The sequence below is a fragment of the Pieris napi genome, chromosome 7, assembly GCF_905475465.1.
Source record: "Pieris napi chromosome 7, ilPieNapi1.2, whole genome shotgun sequence".
Lineage (NCBI taxonomy): Eukaryota > Metazoa > Arthropoda > Insecta > Lepidoptera > Pieridae > Pieris > Pieris napi.
Window position 1 is genome coordinate 602,881 of NC_062240.1, and position 23,159 is coordinate 626,039.

General features: G+C 32.2%; 1 protein-coding gene across 1 annotated transcript; it reads left to right on the top strand.

Moving 5' to 3' along the window:
• Positions 1–663: 663 nt before the first annotated feature.
• LOC125050974 lies at positions 664–19,661 on the top strand. Its single transcript, XM_047651081.1, has 8 exons — positions 664–815; positions 8,423–8,576; positions 10,324–10,477; positions 10,808–10,999; positions 15,530–15,674; positions 17,151–17,303; positions 18,767–18,950; positions 19,235–19,661. Exons 2-8 carry the CDS (start codon positions 8,423–8,425, stop codon positions 19,492–19,494), a joined length of 1,242 nt encoding a protein of 413 aa, XP_047507037.1. The 5' UTR covers positions 664–815; the 3' UTR covers positions 19,495–19,661.
• The last annotated feature ends 3,498 nt before the right edge of the window (positions 19,662–23,159 follow it).

The window sequence follows — 23,159 nt, forward strand, 5'->3', positions numbered from 1 at the left end:
AAAGAATTGTTTTGCTCGTGATTTATTCAATAGTAAGACGCCACAGATCACCACAGTCCTCATAGCCCAGATATTTTCCATTAAACCCCCATTCCAATTCATCAATTATCCATATTTTGTAATAGATCCTAGCCTCGGACTAAGGCTGTACTCACCGTCAGGTAGTCCAGTGATGGCTCTACAATTTTTTAAATGACATCTGCGTGTTGCATCCCTACGTAAGCCTTGGAAAGGACCAAACACTGCCTTCTGGTAGTGAATTGCGAAGCAAGATACAAAAAAAAATGATTTATTTCTTAATTTATAAAATAATCATACATACATCGAGTGGCGCTAACCCTTAGAGACAAGCTTTACAATAATTCTTTAAAAAAAAATATAAATATTGTTACGATAAAAGAACATCCTAAAATTTACATGTGGTTACTTGAAATGAGTTCTGAAATAAATCCTTGTAATACCTTAAGCCTTTAAGCCGAATTCAAATATTTATACAGATAGGTTAATTTAATTCGGATCTAAACTTTATCTATATATCGAATTGTGCAAAGGCGCTGGTCCGTGTTGATAAATTGCATTTTATTTGATACGATACCTTATTATTTGCTAGGGGTAAAATTTATTTAATGAAATCTCGAAGCGCGCGCCGTTCAGTGACTCGCAGGCTTCCTAGCACTACGCAAGGTTGCTTTTGAATATTCCGCGTTCGACTTCTCGATTTAATGTCCAAAGATTTATGCTTATCCATTAGGGAATCACAGATTTTTAAAAAACACTTGCAATTGGATTTTTAAAGTTTTTATTAGGTATACCAGGTAAGTTATTTTTTATTTTTTGACAGGTTAGGCAAATTACCAAATGACTTTTTAAATAAATAGCCAGCACAAAACCGAGTTGCGGATCGACACAAAGTTTTTGAGTACGTGTATAACGTATTCTCAAACAAATTAAACATGCATGCTTAAAACTTGTTAATACATGTTTACGCCTTATTTTCTAGTATATTTGTTAAACTACAAAAACATCTAAAATTTATTAGACTCGATTTTATTCTTATCAACGCATTTTCTAAACTAGTATTACTTTAAAATTGTTTTTCTTATTGAAAACCGGTTTACAAATAATATTCAGACACGATATCATAAGATTAATGTCCTCTATATAAAAACAAAGAATACTTAGAATTTACACAGCAACATATACAATTATATTCGATAATAACTTGTATAATAAACACTGGTGGCAGTACTTTTAGTGACATCGAATTTCTGTATCTGTTTGTTTGTCTGTCATGATCATTTCACACGCTGCCGATTTTAGTCTTGAATTCGCGGGTTTCCTCAAGAATTGTTCTTTCGCCGTGTGATCAAGTATTTAATTTGTTGAACGCAGGACCTTAAGGTTGAAACTAGCTCTCCTAGCTGCGAAAAAACTGATACTATAATAATATATAACTAATAAAAACGTTTTTATACATAGCATTTATAACACAGAATTCGTCATAAGTTGGATACAGGAAAATTTTCTAAATCAGAGACCATCAAGGCAGGTTCTTTCGATTTCCATTTTATTATATCTAACTACTACAATAATTAATTAGGGTTTATTAGTCTATAATGTCATCTCAAAAGTAATAATTACGATATCTAAATGATCAATTACATTACTTAACAACGTCCAGGGTTATACGAAATGTAATCTATGGCGAAATTATAAACCATTGACTTGTGTTAAATAATACACGTTTTTATTACACATTAACAATATGTATAAAATAAGGCTTTACTTGAGAAATATGCTAAATAGTGGTCTCAAAAGATAAACGCGAAGAAAATAAAACAAAACTAATTATACGTTATATTCTGTATTTAAAATCCAGGTATAAGTTAGTTCAACAATTGTTAGAATTATTTGTATTCTTAATAAAATAAATTGTATACTCAGTACCTGTTGAACATCTTCAACAAGTCTTGATACCTTAAGGAATTGGTTTCTCTATCTGTCTTGAAAATCGAAACTGCTACAATTTATTGATATTGATCTGCCTGAGTCGTTATTTCTATTGAAAAGGACCAATTGAGCAAGGCAAGATTTGTCGTGCCCGCAATAAACATTAATTTATCTACGTACAAGGCACTTCTTATAATTTTTGAAAAATAATTCAGTTTACTACCAGCGCTCCCTTCACCACTCACCTCAGTTTTGGAATCTCAAAGCATTCTGTTAAGCAACTTCATTTTACGTCTTGGTAAGTGGAAGGAGTTTGTATCTGAATTACCAAATGAGTTGTTGTCTATGAATATCGTGACAATTGACCCATTTTATTTAAAAAAAAATTAATTGTTGTTTGTTGTCAAAATGTTGTCAAAATTTTCATCTTGTAAACAAAATAGGTATTTACTATTTTATTTGATAAAAACTAGATTGATTATCGAAGTGAAATAACTAGATCAAACACATTATGAGGGAACCTAGTTTGATTTCAAAATAGATAAAATTGTTTATTGTAGTGCAATAATCCCTAAAGAAGATGAATTGCCTTGCCAATAATAACCTTCTATGAATATTGTGATTATGATTCTTGTGTGACAAATTGTTTACCGTACAACCCACCTTAATCTAGCAAATGGGCCACTTAGAGGTAAGTAATAAGTTTCTTTATTTATATTACATATATTTTGTTTACTTTTTGTCTATTTAAGAGTTTATATTTTCCGTAACTGACATGCCGTAGTGTTTGTGAAATGTTTGTGAGGGACAGACAACTTTAAAATATTAATTATGTTTCAGCAGCAGATACCTAACATTATCATCTGGATATATTGTTACAATTTTACGTATATCCAAACTTATCAAGATGATTATCAGTGTCAGCTAAAACGGATTCCCTCAGCAAATAGTCTAAGGATTAAAATTAAACAGGATACATATCTCAAATTTTCAAAATGTAACTTAAGGTTGTCATAAAATATTAATTTTGGTTGGGTGATTACACAATGATAGGGAATCTATGGTATTGTTGAGATGGCATGAAACTAATTTTGCAACCTATTTAAGTGATTCAGAGATCAAACACACAAAAATTATATTATCTATGTTTTGTTTTACATACATAAAAAAATAATTTTAGTAACATCATAACTATCATTAATTAACAAAGTCATAGATTAAATCAAAACAATTATAATTAATCAATGTCAAATATAAAATATTTATTCAGGTTTCTTAACTTCAAAGTCCATTCGTGAAATACAAAAAATATTAATTTAAATTGAAATAATAAAATTTAATTTATTGTTCAAAAGAAAAACAACAATCATAGAAAAACTAAAAATAATGATGCTAGGTATGTTGGTTCAAAGATATAAGCTTACAATTTCACACAATTTACAAATTCATACAATTTCAAGTGAATAACATTGAATTTATTATTACATTGCTATAACTTATTTTATAAATACAGAAGCAATAAATATGTAAGAGGTAGTTACTGGTGCTGTCTACAATTTAGCACTAAACATACCCTTTATGGTTCTTAGCCACATATTTGTTTCATTAATAAATAATTGTTTTTAAAGTAGGTATGTACTTGGATTTGTGGATCTAAACATTGGCTTCCTCACGATTTTTTTTATACATGGTACTGATTCGAATACTGTGTGCGAAATAATATTTGCCTTGCCTATTATCAAATATGGTTTTTAAGATATATTACTTAGAAATACAAAAGTATGCCAATTTTTTTTTAAACATACACTAAGGTACTACTTTTACTTCACGTAAGTCGATCCTAATCTAAATAATATAATTTTTTTATGATTTTCCTTAACTATACAATAATTAAATTGCTACGCAATATTATTATGCCAATACAGATGCGACCAAACTTCTTACTATTTACAATATAAACAGATAACCATCCATTGTATTACAGCCACCATGGGTCGTCGTCAAGAACTAGGAATAGAATGGCCAGTCTCACTGATTACCACCCAGTCAATTATACCAGCGTAACAGAATCAACGTTAAGAAGAGATATTAAGCCAAGATCACGAATCTATTTTGAATCCAGTTGAAAAACTTTAATTTTTATATGCATAAATGTATTACCGTATTTAAGATTATTTTATACTATAGTTAATTTATGTGTGTATTAATATTGTTAAAGTAATAAAATGTTTAAGTAAATCTCCTATTTATTTAACGACTTCCTGGTTTATTAAGTAACGTTGCGCTTATCACTGCGACACCGACGAAATCGATTTTCAAGCATTAAACAACTGTAAACAATATGTTTAATTTAAATTACCTGCTCGTCATACTATCAATTTATGGATTAACCGCGTAAAATACATGGCTAAACAGAAATTAAAAATATATAGGCCATGTTATTTTATAGGACAATAAAATAATAATATTATAAATTTCACATTTATTTAATGATAAAAATCTGATGATCTACACACTATTTCAGTAACTCAAAAACAAAATATAGTATAATAGTAGTACAACTTAAGTTAAAAACTAATTCAAACCCAGCTTCACAGTAATCAATAAAACCTATCTTTTTATTTGTTGTCAAATACATTTATATAGTTTATAAAAAGTCATTGTTATGAAAGATAAAATAAAAAGCTTAATAAGTACCTATATAAAGTTAACATGAACATAATGATGTTATTTCATACTTGTGTAAAAAGAAAAATGTTTTTCCAAAACCAAAAACGATAATGTTATTGATATGATTTATTTTAAATTGAAGGATAGTTGAAATTTAATAATTTGAAAATGACTGCAATACTAAAAATATTAATATTTTACAAAAGCTATGAAACTTTTCTCGGTTTATCTCGTCTTGTCTGCATCGAATTGCCATACATAATCAAAATGTTTAGTTTAGTATTTGTTAGTTAGTGCATCTATTTATCAAACACTACGTTAATTAATATAGCAGCATATATTCAAGGTTTCGTCAATACCAATTAATTTCTTTTTCAAAAAATAAATGAATTCTAAAAAACAGCGAATGTAAACAAGGCCGTGTATGTAACCAAAACTAATTGATCGTTTCGTGTCTGCGTTTTCTTCGCCATCTATAGAAATATCTTTTTCAGGTGTTTACATCGTTTATTTCTTGAAATAGAGGTTTGAATTGGAAACGGGGATTCGGTGACAACAAAAAAGTTCTATTTTACTAAGCCTATATTACTTATCGATATATTTTTTTCTTAAAAATGCTGTTTTTATTATTTTATAAACTAATACGACTTACGAAATACATATAAATTGTCCTATGTTAGAAAATTTTCATATAAAACAACTTTTAACTTCGCTAAAAATTTTAAATCACGAATCTACCAAGGAAGTTTTAATTTGACGTAAAAAATCGACTTCACTGCTGATTTAATTCACACGAGATGTCAAATGGCATTATCAGAATACCAAATTGGTAAAATTTTTGTGCGTAAGTGTTGAGTGTCGAATTTTAGTTCCAAATCTCACTGGAGCGGCGCTTTTGTCGCGGTCATCGTTTATCAAAATGCCATATTATAACATGACACCATCTCGAGTGATTTATGAGCGGTGTCCGGTATGAGAGATTGAAAAGTGAGTTACAGAATCGCAAGGGTGCTTTCATCGTTTAGTAAACTCAAACTCAAACTCAAAATATCTTTATTCAAGTGGGTAACCAAGTAAACTTTTGAATTGTCAAGTTAAATTAATTGTAAATTTATATTTACTACCAGTTCGCAGGTCAAGGGCGTAGAGCGGGTAAGAAAAACTGGCAAGAAACTTTCCGCCACTCTTTTTAATCGCCAAGTATTGTCATACAAATTGTTTGAACTGGAGTAGTTGACGTTTACAGCTAAAAACCCGGAAGTCTTGGGTTTGATTCTTAATAATGGTTTCATAGGCGCAGAAGACTGATTAATATATTATTTTCTTAAAAATCCAAGTAAATAAGGTCATTGTAATAGTTTTATGGAATCAAAATTCAATCCCGGATTTTCACGAACTATAATTTAACATCGATGCAACAACATTTTCCTTAAACCATACGTATACAATGTTACCAAACCAGTTGAAGAAGATATTATGACTTAATCAATCAATCATAAATCAATAATAAAAGGCTTTAATGCTGTTTAAGATACCTGCTAAACATAAAGTATTGAAAAAGAAATGCCTAAATTAATGTCAAATTTAATCCCTATATATACTCATTATCCATCGGCAAACGGTTGTTTATTTATTACACCTTGTCCTTCGACAAAGGCCTCCTCAAAAATTTTCCAATCTTGGCATTCTCTTACGGTTCGAATTCACATTGGACCCGCTACGTTTTCTATATCGCATTTTTGCTTCCTTTCTCTTATCATATGACTCTTCTATCTCCACTTTAGTTGTCGGTATGAGGTGTATGCGACTTTAAATTTTGTTTTTATTACAATATCGCTTAATTTATTTCATCTTTCCTTTTTACTCATTACTCGTTTTGACAATTTTTTATTCTATATCCCAGTGTTTCCGTCATGCCCCGGCACTTTTCACTCATTGGCATTTCCTTGTCTTTTATTATCTCACCCTGTGAACAGAACCGTTTCCATGCGTTGGCTATTCTTCTTTCTATTTCTGAGTCAGTGAGTGGTGATGGTAATTAGTTGCCCTAAATAAAAATATTCGTTTACGTTTTCTATTATTTGGTCGTAAATTTGTATAATTACTTTTTTTAATCAGTCAATGTATATTAAATTGAGCTAGCTCTTAGTTAAAAAAACAGCAACAGAACGCTGTTGCGTAAATTATGAAACATTAACGGTACATATTACGGACTCATTTACTTTTTTATTTGGAATAAGTAAAATTTAAAATAAAAATGTAAAAATGCACCGCAGGCGCACTGTAAGCGCGCCGTGTATGCCGATCACAATATCGTTTATGATTCTCCATAATAGATATTGTCTGAATAATATGTGTCTCCGATAATTGTGGGATAGAGCGATATTGGTTCTAGAATATAAGTATTAATATTCAAGATGGCTGTTATTTATTCTGAATAGTACTTATCGATGTTTAAACAGACATTGTTTCAAAATTTACTAAATACCGTGTACAGAAACAATAGAATCCTTGACAATCCATCCATCCAAATCGATTGAAGCGTCCAGTTAAAATACTTTAACGCATAATAAGGTATACGCATAAATTTAAACGCGATCTTATCGATAAAGTGATCTTTTCCAGGCAATGTTAGCTGGACATGTACTCTCTAAGAAGACCCAGTCCAACTAAATTGCTTAGGTCTAAATTGCTTTAGATGATCTTATTTAAAATTGCGATTATTAGACACACATAAGAACTGCAGTTCCAAACCAATACGACTTACGGACATTCAAGAAAAGAACGTACCATTCCTCAAACATCAGCAAGACACCTGTAGGTTACAGGCATTACTACGGGAGTGGGTAACACATGTTACTTTGGAAATGTTGTGTTTGACTTCTGGCAAAACTATAATTATTGCGAAGAAGCTGGTAGCGTACAATACTTAAACATACCAATGCTTATGAAATTGAAAATTATTGTTTTTTTTTTAAAAGATTGATATTGCAGAATAAGAAATAAAATGTGTGAAATAGTTTCAAAATAATATATATTATAATATTTTTTAATATCTTCAGAATTTTAAAATAGAAATACCCAAAGATAGTATTGTCTTTTATTGACATAACCTTTACACATTTAAAGAAAAAACTTTTTCTACAACTGTGATACTTTTTGACATCCAACACCTTTTGTCTTCAGTCACCGTGACCACGCACGCTGTAAAGCACGCGGAACGTCGGTTAAATTTAAAATTATGTTAAAGAATTGTAAATTTATAATAATACATAACTTACTCCGGTTAAAAAGTTTTTTTCTTAAAATACCCAAAGACATAACAACGCTGTAATAAAGACAAGATGAGATAAAGCACCATTTACCTCATTTATGTTGGCTAGTTATAGTCCGTGAATTTAAGTCATAGATGATTTTTAGTAAGCGTAGCACAGTGATATTTTTAACCACCCCGTAAATATTTTCTTTACATTACCCTAAATTTTTTGGAATATGATAAGATGTCAACAAAATATACTCGAAGTTTCATCCCAATACAACATAAATAGTACTGGTGTATAGTGAATATGTAAAATGTATTGTAAAAAGTAATTAAATATTTTATTACTACATTGGAATTGGTTAATATTCAGTACGCAAAGACAAAAATACTTTCTAAAATGCAAATTACGAGAACACCTGGTAAAAATGCAACGCCTTAAATTGTATGAGTTAATAAAAGTATTTGTTTCAATAAAAGGATATTATGATGAGTAAGAAGTAAACGTGGCTTATAAATAGTATTTTATTAAACACTTTTTAGATGCCACCGAATGGCGCAGATAATCTATTGCCCAACGAGCCGCTTATTAAAATTGAAAAGACTGTTACTATCGAGAAGCCCGAGAAGTCGGAACACATTGAAGCGGACAATGACGCCACAGAATGTGATTGCCAGGAACTGGGGTTGAGAGCAGGTATGAACCAATTTAATCGTAATCTTTATATATATAATTCTTCTGTGAGTGTGTATGTCACTGAACTTCTCTCAAACGACTAGACCGATTTTGATGAAATTTTTTGTGTGTGTTCAAGGGGATCTGGGAATGGTTTAGATTCACAAATCAGCCCGGCAGGTGGCGCTGCAGTCGGTACTTTCATACTTTAATATCCTAATAGCTTGAAATATCACGCAGGACAACGTCTGTGGGGTCCACTAGTCAATTATAAGGTTTGTTTGTCCGGTTTTTATTTCCGTGTAAACACCGAAAGTGAATTAGAATTTTCTCGATAAATGTCACAAAATACCCCTTTTAATATTTTCCAAGCCGATTTACGTTGACGGTATTATAATGTATAAATACCATTTATTACGTCTTAATAGGTTGTGTAACGTCGTTGACCTTGAGTTTATCAAAAGGCAGGTAGCGCTTGTGTTGATAGAAATGGATGAAATATAAACTAATCGTACCCAAAACAGTATTTTAACACTTACAAGACCACGTAATAGGTTTTACCTTCTCAAAAATTATAATGATAATGTAATGTACATCGGATTATAATATTGATTTATGCTCTCTGTAGTTTTGCTGATTTCTGTGTATGTTTCATTGTTTTTCTAATGGGCAATTAGTTGATGAGTCTTAAAAGAAACACAGAAGTTCTTTTCCTCATTCGCATGAATACATATTGTATTAGGTATCCCTACAGATTTTATAACTTGAATTTTTACTTTTTTTTTCACTTTAACGGATGTTTTTTGTCTGATATTTTAGAAATGACCTTGATGTCGCGACGTTACAATTTACAAATGATGACTCGTAAACCCGTCTTAAATGTATTGAAGTAAATTATTATAAAAAATATTTCTGCCCGGCAAATCATGTATATTATTTCTAGGAAAAAAATTTTTTAGTTCAATAAAAATAATTATCTGCTATAATAAAACATAGAAATTGATTGTGGAGGGGTGAAAATTAAGGGTTGTTGTTTTTTGGGGTGGACACCTCTTATCACTTAAGGGTTTGAAAGATAGATAGTAGCCGATTCTCAGACTTATTGAATATGCATAAAAAATTTCTTAAGAATCGGTCGAGCCGTTTTGGAGTATTGAGTATGGGAACGAACATTGTGACACGAGAGTTTTATATATATAGAGATTATAGAGAATCTAGAATAGATTAGTGATAATATATACATAGTGCAAATGTGAAACGAAATTGCCGTTTTTTCCACTTCTTGCATTTTCTGGCCGACCCCAAGGCTTCAGGGTGATGTCACTTGGAGATACCTGCAGCTGAGTTTCATCATCGGATATTGACGTCCGTCCACCTGTATCACCCGGACGTCCGTCCACAAATAAGCGGTTTTAAAGGCAGTTTGTGCCGCACACTACGACTATCTGGAACCAGCTACCCACTGAAGTATTTCCGAATCAATTCGACTTAGGTTCCTTCGAGTAAAGAGCGTATCAATTCTTAAAAGGCCGGCAACACACTTGCGAGCCTTCTGGCATTGAGAGTGTCCATGGGCGGCGGTATCACTTAACATCAGGTGAGCCACCTGCCCGTTTGCCTCCTGTTCTATTCAAGATATATGTCGCTACTCTTATTTAGTGGCCTGTGTATAGGATTTTTTAACAATAGGCAATAAAACTATACATAAATATATTATTTTTGTTTTTATATTTCGTAATGTATGTAACACATGAAATTTCTTTTAAAGGTGATGCAGTGTTTGCAAGTTTAGTGGTGGCCCCTTTAGTTGTAGGAGTATGGCGTAGTTCATTGGGCATTATGGATCTGCACGCTAAGATGTTTCCATACGCCCAAAACTTCATTCTTGGAATTTTAATACACTGCTGTTTTTCTATTGCAAAGTAAGAATTTATTATTTATTTGCCTATAATGTTGTTTTGCCTATAATATAAAAGAGAATAAAGTACATCTTTAAAATAATGATTTGGAACCCACGATGGGTTCCAAATCATCCTTTCTCACGAGAGCTTTCATTTCTTTAAGTTCATATATTGTTTCGGAAAAATCGTGCAACTTAAAGCCTATTCTCATTTCATTTTTGAGATGAATATATCTTTTATTATAATAAGTCGGTGACGGCACTTTCAAAGCACCTTTAAAATTAATGATATACATATTGAGTGACATTTAAATTTACCTAAACGATTTAAATGGCATATTTGATATTTCAGAACTCGCCTGTTTTCCCGATCAGTTGACGCATGGGGTGAAGGAAAAGCAGGCCGGTGGCTTAGAGAACGAGTACTATCTCGGTTTTATACATACATATTCATTTTATCAAACGCTATGCACTGGAGAGGTGGTTGGGGCCTTATGGATACGATGGTCGCTGCTATTTTACCCAATGATCAGGATCCTCACAGGTAAAATCTTTTTATTCTATAATTGGGTTGGTAAATTTATTTAAAAGGAAACTATATGCACATTATGCACATACTCGTACATACATATAAACACTTTTCAAATCCTCTAACCTACACATAATAATAATAAATAAAAGAAACACTAAACCAAATTTAAAAAGTACTTAGTAATCTAAAACTACTCTTAGTGCTGGCAGATTTTCCTGTTTTGAGATACTTATACGTTTAAGTAAGAAAGCACCGGCTGGGGTCGTCGGTTTTGTCTGTAAATTAGTTTTTCACGATTGCTTCCCGAGTTTTATAATTTAATGGTTTCAAATAATTACTGTTTATAATATTAAATAATTCATTTCTATAATAATAATAATAAAGCTAATTCCACTCTGTTAAAAAAATTACATATCAAATGGATGTTAGTTTTGTTATTATATATACTCTTTGTTTACGTTCGTTATTGTTATTTCCGTTTCTTTGTGTTCTGCAGTATAGAACCCTTTTGGGCCTACTCCTGAACTTTCCACTCGGATCAGTTGTTAGCTTCCTCCATCCATTTCTCCCCAGAAACCTTAACTATGTCGTCAGCCCATCGCTTTTGTGGTCTTTCCACGTTTCTTTTACCAGGAGGACCACTCCTCCACTTGTTTACAAGCCGTTTCCTTCTACATACTTGATAAAAAGACATTTTTAAATAACTTTATTCATGTAGGTAAACAAGTACACTTATGAATTGTCAGAAAGAAGTTAAATTAATTGTAAATTTACATTTACTACCAGTTCGCAAGTCAAGGGCGTAGAGCGGGTAAGAAGAACTGGCAAGAAACTTTCAGCCACTCTTTTTAATTGCCAAGTATTTTCATACAAATTGTTTGAACTGGAGCAAATTAATCCCAAGGATTAGGATCATTTAAGTATTCCTCAAATATATAAAAAGCTTTATTGATTAATTTTCATGGGCTTTGAATTTATTTAGTGATAATTCTCTAATGTCGCTTGGGAATTTGTTGTAAAAACGAATACAATTTCCATATAAGGAGCGGTTTATCTTTTGGAGCCTGGTTGGTCGTACACTCAAATTAGTTCCATTTCGCGTATTATACTGGTGAAAGTCACCATTTGTTTTATAATCGTTTATATTTTTTTGGACATACAACAAGGCTTCAAGAATATATTGACCAGATAGTGTCATAATATTTAATTCCTTAAACTTATTCCGTACCGACTCCCTCGGAGAAACATAACAAATACCCCGAACAGTCCGCTTCTGCAGCACAAATATGGATTGAACCTCTGCAGCAGCACCCCACAGTGGAATACCGAACGATATCAAACATGTACCATTGTGATGGCACTTCTGCTATCGTTAGTACTCAGTTGAAGAGCTGAGTTAGATATTGAAGTAGAATCAGCGCACCTAATTTAATTATATCATTGCTTAAGCACTTAGGGCATTTTTTCTTTTTTAACTTTCTTATGTGTTCGTAAACTTGTTTGGTAGTATCTTGACCTGTTCTGGTGTTTTCCGTTGGTAGTTTTCAGACTAATAACTATAAATATATCTGCACTTAGTGTGAATGAAAAACGACTAATACGAGTATCATGAGGCACGTTTGACCTATCTTCGCGTATCTTTGCGCATCATCAAAAATATTATTACTTCTATTATAAGAGTTATCTGACATCTTAAAACTGTATAAAATTTTAATCATGCGTAAATTATTGTAAACGAAATGTACTTGATAATACTGAGCTATCTGAAAGTTGTCATAATTTTAGAATCGTGTCAATGGTTTTAGACTTAATTAACTCATTATATAGAAACAAGACACTTTTATTATATTAGTCAAAATATTTCGTGATTCATTTAATATTCTTATTTTCTCATACTTTACTTAATAAATATGTTAGGTAGTTATCGTAGACTCGTATCATAATGATACAAAGCTTTGTGGTGTATAAATACTATCCCATATCCGTAACCCCATCGTAGCAATGTTACACGTTCCGTAGCATAATTGTGATAACGCGTAGCACTATTAATCTTATAAAATTACCACATAATTTTGTAAAATTTTCTCACACATCGCAAACCTACACTAGTGGACATAAAGTCAAAGTTGATTATATAAATTTACATTCATCTGAAAAAGGGAATAAAAGCAAAAAAATACTGTTATCTCAGTAATATAACAGTTTTTTCATGCTTTTAGATTTCCTTGTGTACCTTTTTTTTTTTTTTTTTTTTTTTTTTTTTTTAACGTTTCCAGATTATTCCCCGACTATATAGTCGTCGGAGGTGTTAAAAAGCTTACATAAATGTATTGGTAACCCGAATGTTTACTTTCTATTACCATATTACTACTCTACTACTACCTATTTCTTTTGACAACCCCCTGCATGACCCTCACAGCAAATCCCAAAAAGATGCCCCTCAACCTAACATTGAGCATTATTCCCTTCAAACTCGTCTCCGTTACCCTCATGCCCATAGCTTGCTCAGCGTTATACCTGTCGTATCCATACATGGGACAGTCGGTCAGAATATGCAACACTGTCTCTTCAGCTGCATCGTCACAAGGACAGGCAGCACTTTGTCTAACCCTGAACCTGTGAAGATACGACAAGAAGCCACCGTGACCTGTCAACATCTGAGTAATCAATCCCGTTGGTTTTATTTGTTTAATTATCGAAAAGGCCGAAGCAACATTTGGAAGGAATAACTTGGTTGTTGCAGCTGTTTCACCGTCTCGATATCTGTGATTCCATTTTTCTATCGTGTTTCCACGTAGACAGTTCTTCAAATGCGATATGGGAAATCTATTGTACACGGGCGCCTCTTCTAGATGCGCAGCTTCCTTTGCTAGTTGGTCTGCTCTTTCATTCCCCTCCATGCCCGAATGCGCTTTAACCCAAAAAATATCAATTTTTTTGTTGAGTAAATGCGCTTTATTTATGTTCTTACGAATTTCAACTACAAGGGGATTGAAAGAGCGACCACCCGCAACACTTTCGAGTGCACTTCGGGAGTCACTATATACGCCGTAGGTTGTTTCTGGGTGACAAAGGATCCTTTGAGTCGCTTTAAGAAGAGCCACCAGTTCAGCTTGATACACGGAACAGCATGAAGATAGTTTCAATTTAAAAGTCTCGAATTCGGCACCATTTTTCCATAAGGAAACGCTGGCACCGACCAATTCGTCTACTTTACTTCCGTCCGTATATATCTTTACTGCCGGTGCATCTGTTCTAGGACGCTCTTGTTCTCTATAGGCTATAAATTTGATATCAGGTTCTTTGGAGGGGTGAGGAATATTCATCCACGATACTCTTTGCTCCAGGTCACCTTCCAATTCAGACTGAAATAATCCTCTCTTTGCTTCGTATAGCACAGCGGCCTCCTGGATTCTAAGGTCTAAGGGCAATAGTCCAGCGAGGATCAAGCTGGCATTCAGTGATACGGTTCGGTAAGCTCTGCAGAGCTTCAGCGCGAAGCTTCGTTGTACTGAATTTAATTGCTTCCTAATTCCTAGCTTTTTAGTGGCTGGAGCCCAGACTGCTGCCGCATATAAGATTATCGGCTCGATGACTGCTGTATAAATAATATGAATTACATCTCGGTGTAAACCCCAGCCAATTCTCGCCGCCCTTGCTAATTGTTTGTAAATATTTGTTGCTTTCCTGCATATATTGGAGATATGTTTATTAAAGGTCAATTTAGCATCGAGAGTCAAACCAAGTATTTTTATTTCATCTGATAGTTTCACGGACACTCCGCCCATTTTCAAATGTGGTTTGTCATATTTTGTTTTTTTAGTTATAATCATAGCTTGGGTTTTTTGTGGAGCAAATCTGAGTCTATTTTTGGTACCCCAATCTATTACATAGGCAAGAGCAGCATTAGCATTTCGTTCTATTTCAAATGCTGATTCTCCGACAAACACCATGATGACGTCGTCTGCAAAGGCTTGACAATAGTACCCCTTTTTTTCCATTTCTTGCAGCAATGGATCCAAAAGTAGGTTCCAGAGTATAGGGCCACCTATGGATCCCTGAACGCATCCTTTCGACGTATTTCTATTTACCTCCTCTCCCGCATATTTTAGCTGAACCTTTCTTTCTTTTAGGTAGCTATCTATTATCTTTCTCAGGTTAATCGGGACCCCTAGTTTAGCCAGCCGAACCCGTATCATTGGCCACCAGGCACTGTCAAAGGCGCCCTCTATGTCCAAGGAAACTATCGTTATCAGTTTTTTCCCATTTAGTTGGTCTCGTATATAGCCGACAAGGTCGTAGAGGGAGTCTTCTGTGCTCTTTTGATGCTTTTTCATGCTTTTAGATTTCCTTGTGTACCTTTAGACGCGAACACTCTTTTTTGTAGTGTTTCTACTATGTAAATTAAATGAATATGAATTTTTACAGTTTTTCGTAACGGGAAATCATACACGTTTTGCATTTCAAAAACAATAATATATCAACCCCGAATTTTATTATGAGAAGGGATTGTTTTTAAAGAAGTGAATTTTTACTCCACAGACCAGTGTTGATAGCGACGTATTTGATCGTATCCGTCGTGTTGATCTTAGTTCTTCGCTCCACACGCAACCTCCTAGCGCCTCCTTACATCGTAGTCACCGATGGAAAACACCCAACTTACATATTTACTACAAGATTTCAGAAGGTAATTTTATTTATGATCTTCAGTTTGACATAATATCTTTTACGTATGTTATTATACATACCATACTTAACATCAAAATTGATTGAATGATGTAATTGGTCAAAATCTAGTTGTTCGGTTTTTAATAAAATTTAAGAACTTTACTTTTTTATAAAGTCAGTAGATTTGTAGTGCGTTATGGATTAAAACCGGAGGTTTTCTTAACAAATTTTATAATTAGATTACGAATTTAAAATATTCGTTCGGGACCCGTGGACTCATAACCAAAGATGAGGTTTTCGGAAGTGTTGTAGTAGCCCCCGCGGTTGTGACTAACTGGAGAGGAACGTGGTCCGGTTCTGAGAGAAGTCTGAGAAATATATTATTATCTCCACCGTTCGCTGTTGTTGTTGATGTGCCTAAGGATTTTTTCTATGGTCCTACTTTGTTTAAAACGGTTGGTATACAAGTTCTTGTTATGATAATCCTTCCAAGTCACCTCATGTGTATTAACAGATTTATTATTGTAATAAGTTATTTATGCTTGTTTGTCTAACATTTCATATTAATAAACATAATAAATCTTGAAAAAATAAAAAAGACTTTGCAAGTTTGTATAAATAATTGTATAATGAATTAACGAATTAGTTACATGACAATTATTTAATAATACAAACATTAAATTTATTATTATTACCGAGTTATAGAAAAGTATTAATTTCTCGCATTTTTCGCTGAATTATAAGGTCAAACATTTTTTAAATTGACTGCATTAGGAAATTGTGGCTTCTTAATCATATATTCATAACGTTTTAGATGATACTTAAGAAGTATTTTACGATGCTATTCTCTGTTGAGGATGAGGATTCCCTGATATAGGACAGCGCGCGTTGTTGGCTCAGTAATTTATCCTATTGGAGACTTTACATTCATGTAGCATATATAATATATATTAATGATACGAGTAACACCTAGTCGATAGCTAACTCCTGCACGTTTTTTAACCTATAAAGGTGGGAACTGACCAACGTTACGAGGTGTAATGTAACATGTAATGTAATGTTACACAGCGAGCATTCGTGCAGTCAGTACGTCGTGTTACGGGGAAACACGACGTAACACGACGTACTAACTGCACGAATGCTCGCTGTGTAACATTACATTACATGTTACATTACACCTCGTAACGTTGGTCAGTTCCCACCTTAAGAGTAATAGTATACCTATTACTAAAAATGTCATATACGAATCAATCTGTACTTACATACAAATGAAAGTTAATATAATATATGCTATTTGTTATGCTACTGAAGACAAAAGGATATTAATTATAATTAGGTATTGTTATGCATGCAACGTATCGCAAAAGGCCTCTCCCATTTTATATATTACTTCACTTATATGTATATTAGTTAAGTACCAAAGGGATTACGTATTAATAAATTATCAGGGAGTTAAATATAAAGACAATTTATTTAATAGATTTTTTTGTTACAGAGTAGTAAGGAAACAGCTCTATACATACTGGACTGTGTCTTTTCTGTGACTGTGGTCGGGTCACTGGTGGTGTTCGTGTGGCGAGGTCTTTTTGCTTTGATTGACATTTACCTCTACCCAGATGATCCTGCCAAATCTTGCTGGACGTCACTTGTAAGTATAAGCTTAGATTAAAACTTAAACAATAATATTCGGGTAATTGATTCTGTTACTTGACAAATTCAAGAAAGTTACGTCAAAAATCGTAAAAAATCTCATGCTTCACTTAGAGTAAATTCACTACACATTACTCAATTTGACTACAGTATCAAACAATTATTAATAAACACGCGGAAATATTTTCGCAATATTTTACTACTAGCTATCTAGCTACTACTAGTGATGATAAACCAGAAGATACAACGACTTCATCTTCGTCGCCTTCAATAATTTGAATTTTTAATATCGTTAAATTTTCTTAATATACCTATTTTTACTCATGTTCCAGCAAAGCCAAAACAATTCAAATATATTTTTGATTACTTTTATAACGTAAATATTGTTTATCATTTCAGTATTTTTCAGCATCTGGTAGTGTTAAAAAAATATTTTATTAATAATTCAGTATTTATAAACAATTTTTTTTACGTCGACGTTCGTTAAGTTTAATGCTTGCTCGAGAGATATAGTTAATATAGTTACCAATTAACAAATAAAATGACTAAAAAATAACAAATAAGATTACACGAAATTGACCACTAATCGAACAATAATAAATATAAGATACGTTATGTCTGGCGCAAGCGCCGAAGAAGTGCGCGACCCCATTATTAAATCACTAGGTTGGAATATACCTAAAAAGGGACCTTCTATGGTGAAAGGATGATATGGCCCTTGGTCTACGAGGAGTATGTTGGACTCTGGGCATACACTTGAAATGGCTCTCTCTATGAAAATTTGCAGAAAACATCGGAAACATTATTTACAACTATTAAATTTCTATATAATTAATGTCATGTCTAGGTACGGTGTGCACTTTTCTTCGTAAAAACCAAATTATTCTAATGTTTGTGACCACACTTTTTATCTAATCTCATTTCTCTTGTTTTGTCAATTTGCGCTTACCCTGTCATGAGGATACAGTTGAAGCGTCAAATAAATTAATATTACGTAATTAGTGGAAAAGCTAAGTTAGTAACGAACTAGGGCACTTCCCTATGATAATATGATATCTCCGTTCGGGGTGTTTCCATCGCACAACAAATAAACAAATATAATAATAAAGTGTTAAGTGAATTACTTGGCTTATGGTTTATTCAACTCAATAAATGATAACTATGTTTGATGAGGTATTATTACAGGCGCCAAAATTTTACTGATTTGTTTATCTCGCAAAATGATTTTCTAAAGTTATCCGTATATCCGTTGCCTAGTACCCATAACACAACCTTCACCAGCTTAGTATGGGACTAGGTCAATTGGTGTGAATTGTCCAATCATAAAAAAAATATATATATAAAGTTTACGATTATGCGAGAAACGTGTGTCATTTCCCGTTATAAATAAATAATTTACAGCGAGTACCCTTTATTAATTATGATTATTAATAAAGGTTTCTTATTATTTTTTGTCCACAGATAGTAGGTTACTCTGTGGTAGTAGTGACGTATTCGCTGCAGGTGCCTATGCGGTGGGCTGTCGCAAGACTTCAGGGAGCCCCAAGGCTGTTGATCGCTGATGTTTACCACTTACTTTCTTTCGCTTCCACGGTTAATGTTTGGCGAGGGGTTTGGGGATTGCTGGACATTTATTTTTTGCCAGGTACGTTTATACAATATAGACGCGGTGTAATTACAGTAATAGTAACATTGTTTTTTAAAGTAGTACTCTAAATCTTGTTGTTTCTTATATTATTAATAATAAAACGCACTAAGAGGAGTATTAAGACTTAACTTTTTTGGAAATTTAAATGTAATATTTCCTTTTGTTTGTATAATCTTTAAAGTTTATAAATGCATCGTAATCAAATGAATCGTGTAAACAGTAAAACACTTTTTATAAAGACATCTTATAGATTCCTATTTTAACGAGTTTTATCATTTCAGATTCGCCTCACTTAAGCAACTGGTCTTGCCACATCGTAAGTCTGGCGTTGCTGATGCTCTTAAATTGTTCAAATTCAATTCTTGTAAGAGGAGTTTATATTGACGCAGAGGAACCAGCTGGCGAATGCGTCATCTTCCCCTGTCATTACCTCCGACTCTTCGTCCATAAGAAAAGACCAAAACGACATAAAGCTTTGGACTTAACGAAAAAAATGGAAGAAGCCAGTGTGCCTTTACAAACACCAGAAGAAAAAGTATAGACCATGGTTGTGGTCGTTGTGATAATGGTTTTTGAAATATTGCCAGAATGAAAATAGGATTATTCTGTACCGTATTCTGTGATGAAGTACTTACTATTTAAAGCCTGAGAGACTGTAGTTTTAACGAGATCAATGAAATACTCTAGAAAACTAGTTATATTATTTTTCATAAGGTCGATACGCACAACGGACCTAATTATTTTATTGTAGTTCGCTATCGATGCATTTATTATATAAAAGTATAGTAAACACAAAAATTGTGGCCAAATATAATCCTAACAATTTATGTATGTATGCTATGATTAAAGCAATCATATTTGTAATTATTTCATAAAGAATAGAGGTAATGTTGGGGGAATTAGATGGATATTAAACGGGTCGGAAAATATACAGATATTCGTAATAATAAAAATAGTCGTAAGAATCAACAACACGCTTTTCACATAAGATAACCCTGACACAGATATTTCTTACTTAAAAGGGTTCCCAAATCTTACACATTGTACTTAAAATGAATAAACACATTTCTATTATTAAATATATTAATAATATAAATGTGTGTTATTATATATAAAATCATAAATATATATATATATATATATATATATATATATATATATATATATATATATATATATATATACATATAAATATATAATGTTGTATTATATATTTCCATCAACGAACAATGTGAGAGTGCTGCCCTATTTTGTCGTATTTTTATATACTTAATGTTAAGCTTCAGGTGATCAAATCTAAGTCAAACTTCGAGTTCATTCCATTTGTATCGAGTATATTTAGCAAATGCTTCATGTACATACAATGTTTTTAACTACAAATAAACAATGTCATAGTAATGTGTTCATTATTCACGCCTGTATACATCCCGTTATACCTCGAGAATATATTAACCCTTAATTGTCCTGACACCTAATGTCAAACTTTTCAAATGAAGTTGTGTAGTCATCGAACATTTTTAAAACTCTTTACCTTAGCGCTTAAAAAAACAATTTTCAACTAGGGTAAGTAATTATAGATGTTGCCATGTAATAAATTTAGCTTGTTCCGAAAGCGCACGACTAACCATTTTTATACATATTTTTGGAAAGAAAGAGTCGAGTTCTTCGTTATAACGGAACAAAAATAAAACCTCTTTATAATATTAGTTTAGATATAGATTTATCGGGAACCAATACAAATAGAACTTATATAAATTAAGAGATAAGATAATTGACTCTTTATCAAACATTCGCACACTAAAATATACGCCAATACCCGTTAGTACAACAATAATATTATAATGCATCATACAATTAATAATAGTCTTTGGATAATTCCTTTGGACAAAAGACAGTACACAATATACTAGATCCACTATGTCTTATCAACTATGAACTTAACAGTATTCAATGTATCTAATCGGATCTGTCACAAACTGCGTATAAAACAAATTTGTTTTTAGTAAAGAAATGCATGCTTCAATAAAAACATTACTAGAAGTGCAGATAATCCTATATTTATCTAACGATACCTTATCTAGTAATGTCAAGTCTTCTATTCTCAGCATCATGATAATAATAAAAGTAAATAAAATATTAGTACGAGTAGTGTCAAAAACCAGTTGACTGTTGAAAGAAGGCGTTTCTTTAAAATCTTTGAAAATAGTTCATAGAGGACACAGCTTTAGCGGATTCTGTAGCGGACCCTTATTACAGTGGTAAGATTAAAAAAAATGTGAGCCGTCACGGGACGCCTGGCAGATGTGAAACATCGACATTATTTTGTAAAAGTAATATGCAGAAAAGAACATATTGTGATAGGAACTAAATATGTCATAATGATAAAATAAAATATTACGATTTTTTTTCCAGATAACGATGACTTTAATAAATGTTTATTTATTAATATAAACATTTATTTTTATTAAATACAAAAATGTGAGCCGTCACGGGACGCCTGGCAGATGTGAAACATCGACATTATTTTGTAAAAGTAATATGCAGAAAAGAACATATTGTGATAGGAACTAAATATGTCATAATGATAAAATAAAATATTACGATTTTTTTTCCAGATAACGATGACTTTAATAAATGTTTATTTATTAATATAAACATTTATTTTTATTAAATACAAAAATGTGAGCCGTCACGGGACGCCTGGCAGATGTGAAACATCGACATTATTTTGTAAAAGTAATATGCAGAAAAGAACATATTGTGATAGGAACTAAATATGTCATAATGATAAAATAAAATATTACGATTTTTTTTCCAGATAACGATGACTTTAATAAATGTTTATTTATTAATATAAACATTTATTTTTATTAAATACAAAAATGTGAGCCGTCACGGGACGCCTGGCAGATGTGAAACATCGACATTATTTTGTAAAAGTAATATGCGGAAAAGAACATATTGTGATAGGAACTAAATATGTCATAATGATAAAATAAAATATTACGATTTTAATCAGTGACTTCGAAATAAACACACGGTACACACTACTGCATATATATAATTATATATACGATCATATAGCGTGGCGGCTCTCACACACACACATCTCTTCCGCAACAGAAAATTCCCATATATTTATTTGTACATTTAACGCGAGATCACTATCATCAGACGAAAAACTCCTAGAATTTAAAGAAAGTATTGCTTCAATAAGGTATGACATTATTGGCTTATCAGAAATAAGAAGAGAAGGATATAACATTGAAGAGGATAGTGAACATATATTTTGTTACTTCGGTGAAAGAAAGGGACACTTAGGCGTAGGGTTCCTCTTAAAGAAAAGACTCAAGCAATACATTGAGAGTTTTATTGGTGTATCAGAACGAATCTGCATTTTAAATTTAAGAATAATAAATTTAGATATGTCTATTATCCAAGTCCATGCACCCACTTCCATAGCAAGCCACAACGAGTTAGAGAAATTCTATGAACAAGTACGTAATTCTATGAAGCACTGCAACAAGCAGTTTATATTAGCAAGTGACTTTAATCCTAGAATAGGAAAAATTTTGCCTAGTCAACAAAGAGTAATGGGTGCAAATTGCTTTGGTAAACGGGATCATTTTGATTTCGGTCGATTGAACCAAAATTTGAACGTTGTGCCTTCAAACTATGATATGAATAAGCGATTCTAAAAACATACTTTTTGTTCAACTTTTATGTTTCGAACGTTTCCAAATAATAGTTTAGAACATATAAAATTCAATATTTAAATTAAAACTAGTTCTTAAAGTATGATTAATAAGATATGTTGTGTCTAATATTGATATTTCGGATAGTTGGGGAGTTTGATATAGAAATTATTAAAAAAATCGACGAAGATAAGAAACAAAACGACAATCCTCTTCTACCGACTTCAAAGATGTCGAGTTCATAATTTGCTGCAGATCAACGACTTTGATTCGTTAAAGATAGTATACCTACACAAATTGCACAACCTATTTTTAATAATATTCAATTTATTAATTACCTATGTTGATAGTATAACAACAACGATAACAACAATACTAACATAACACTTGGTTATAAAGAAGAATACAATAGTTTTATTGAATTTACAGGTGTAGCGAAAAACAAACAAAGAACGTTGTATATCATAAAGCATTAGAATAATAAAAATTTTGTTTCTGAAATATGTTTTTA

Excerpts from the sequence above, each read along its gene's own strand:
- LOC125050974 (XM_047651081.1), top strand. The coding sequence starts at position 8,423 with ATGCCACCGAATGGCGCAGATAATCTATTGCCCAACGAGCCGCTTATT. Across the intron at positions 10,478-10,807 it reads TGCTGTTTTTCTATTGCAAA|AACTCGCCTGTTTTCCCGAT; the intron begins GTAAGAATTTAT and ends TTGATATTTCAG. Across the intron at positions 11,000-15,529 it reads AATGATCAGGATCCTCACAG|ACCAGTGTTGATAGCGACGT; the intron begins GTAAAATCTTTT and ends TTTACTCCACAG.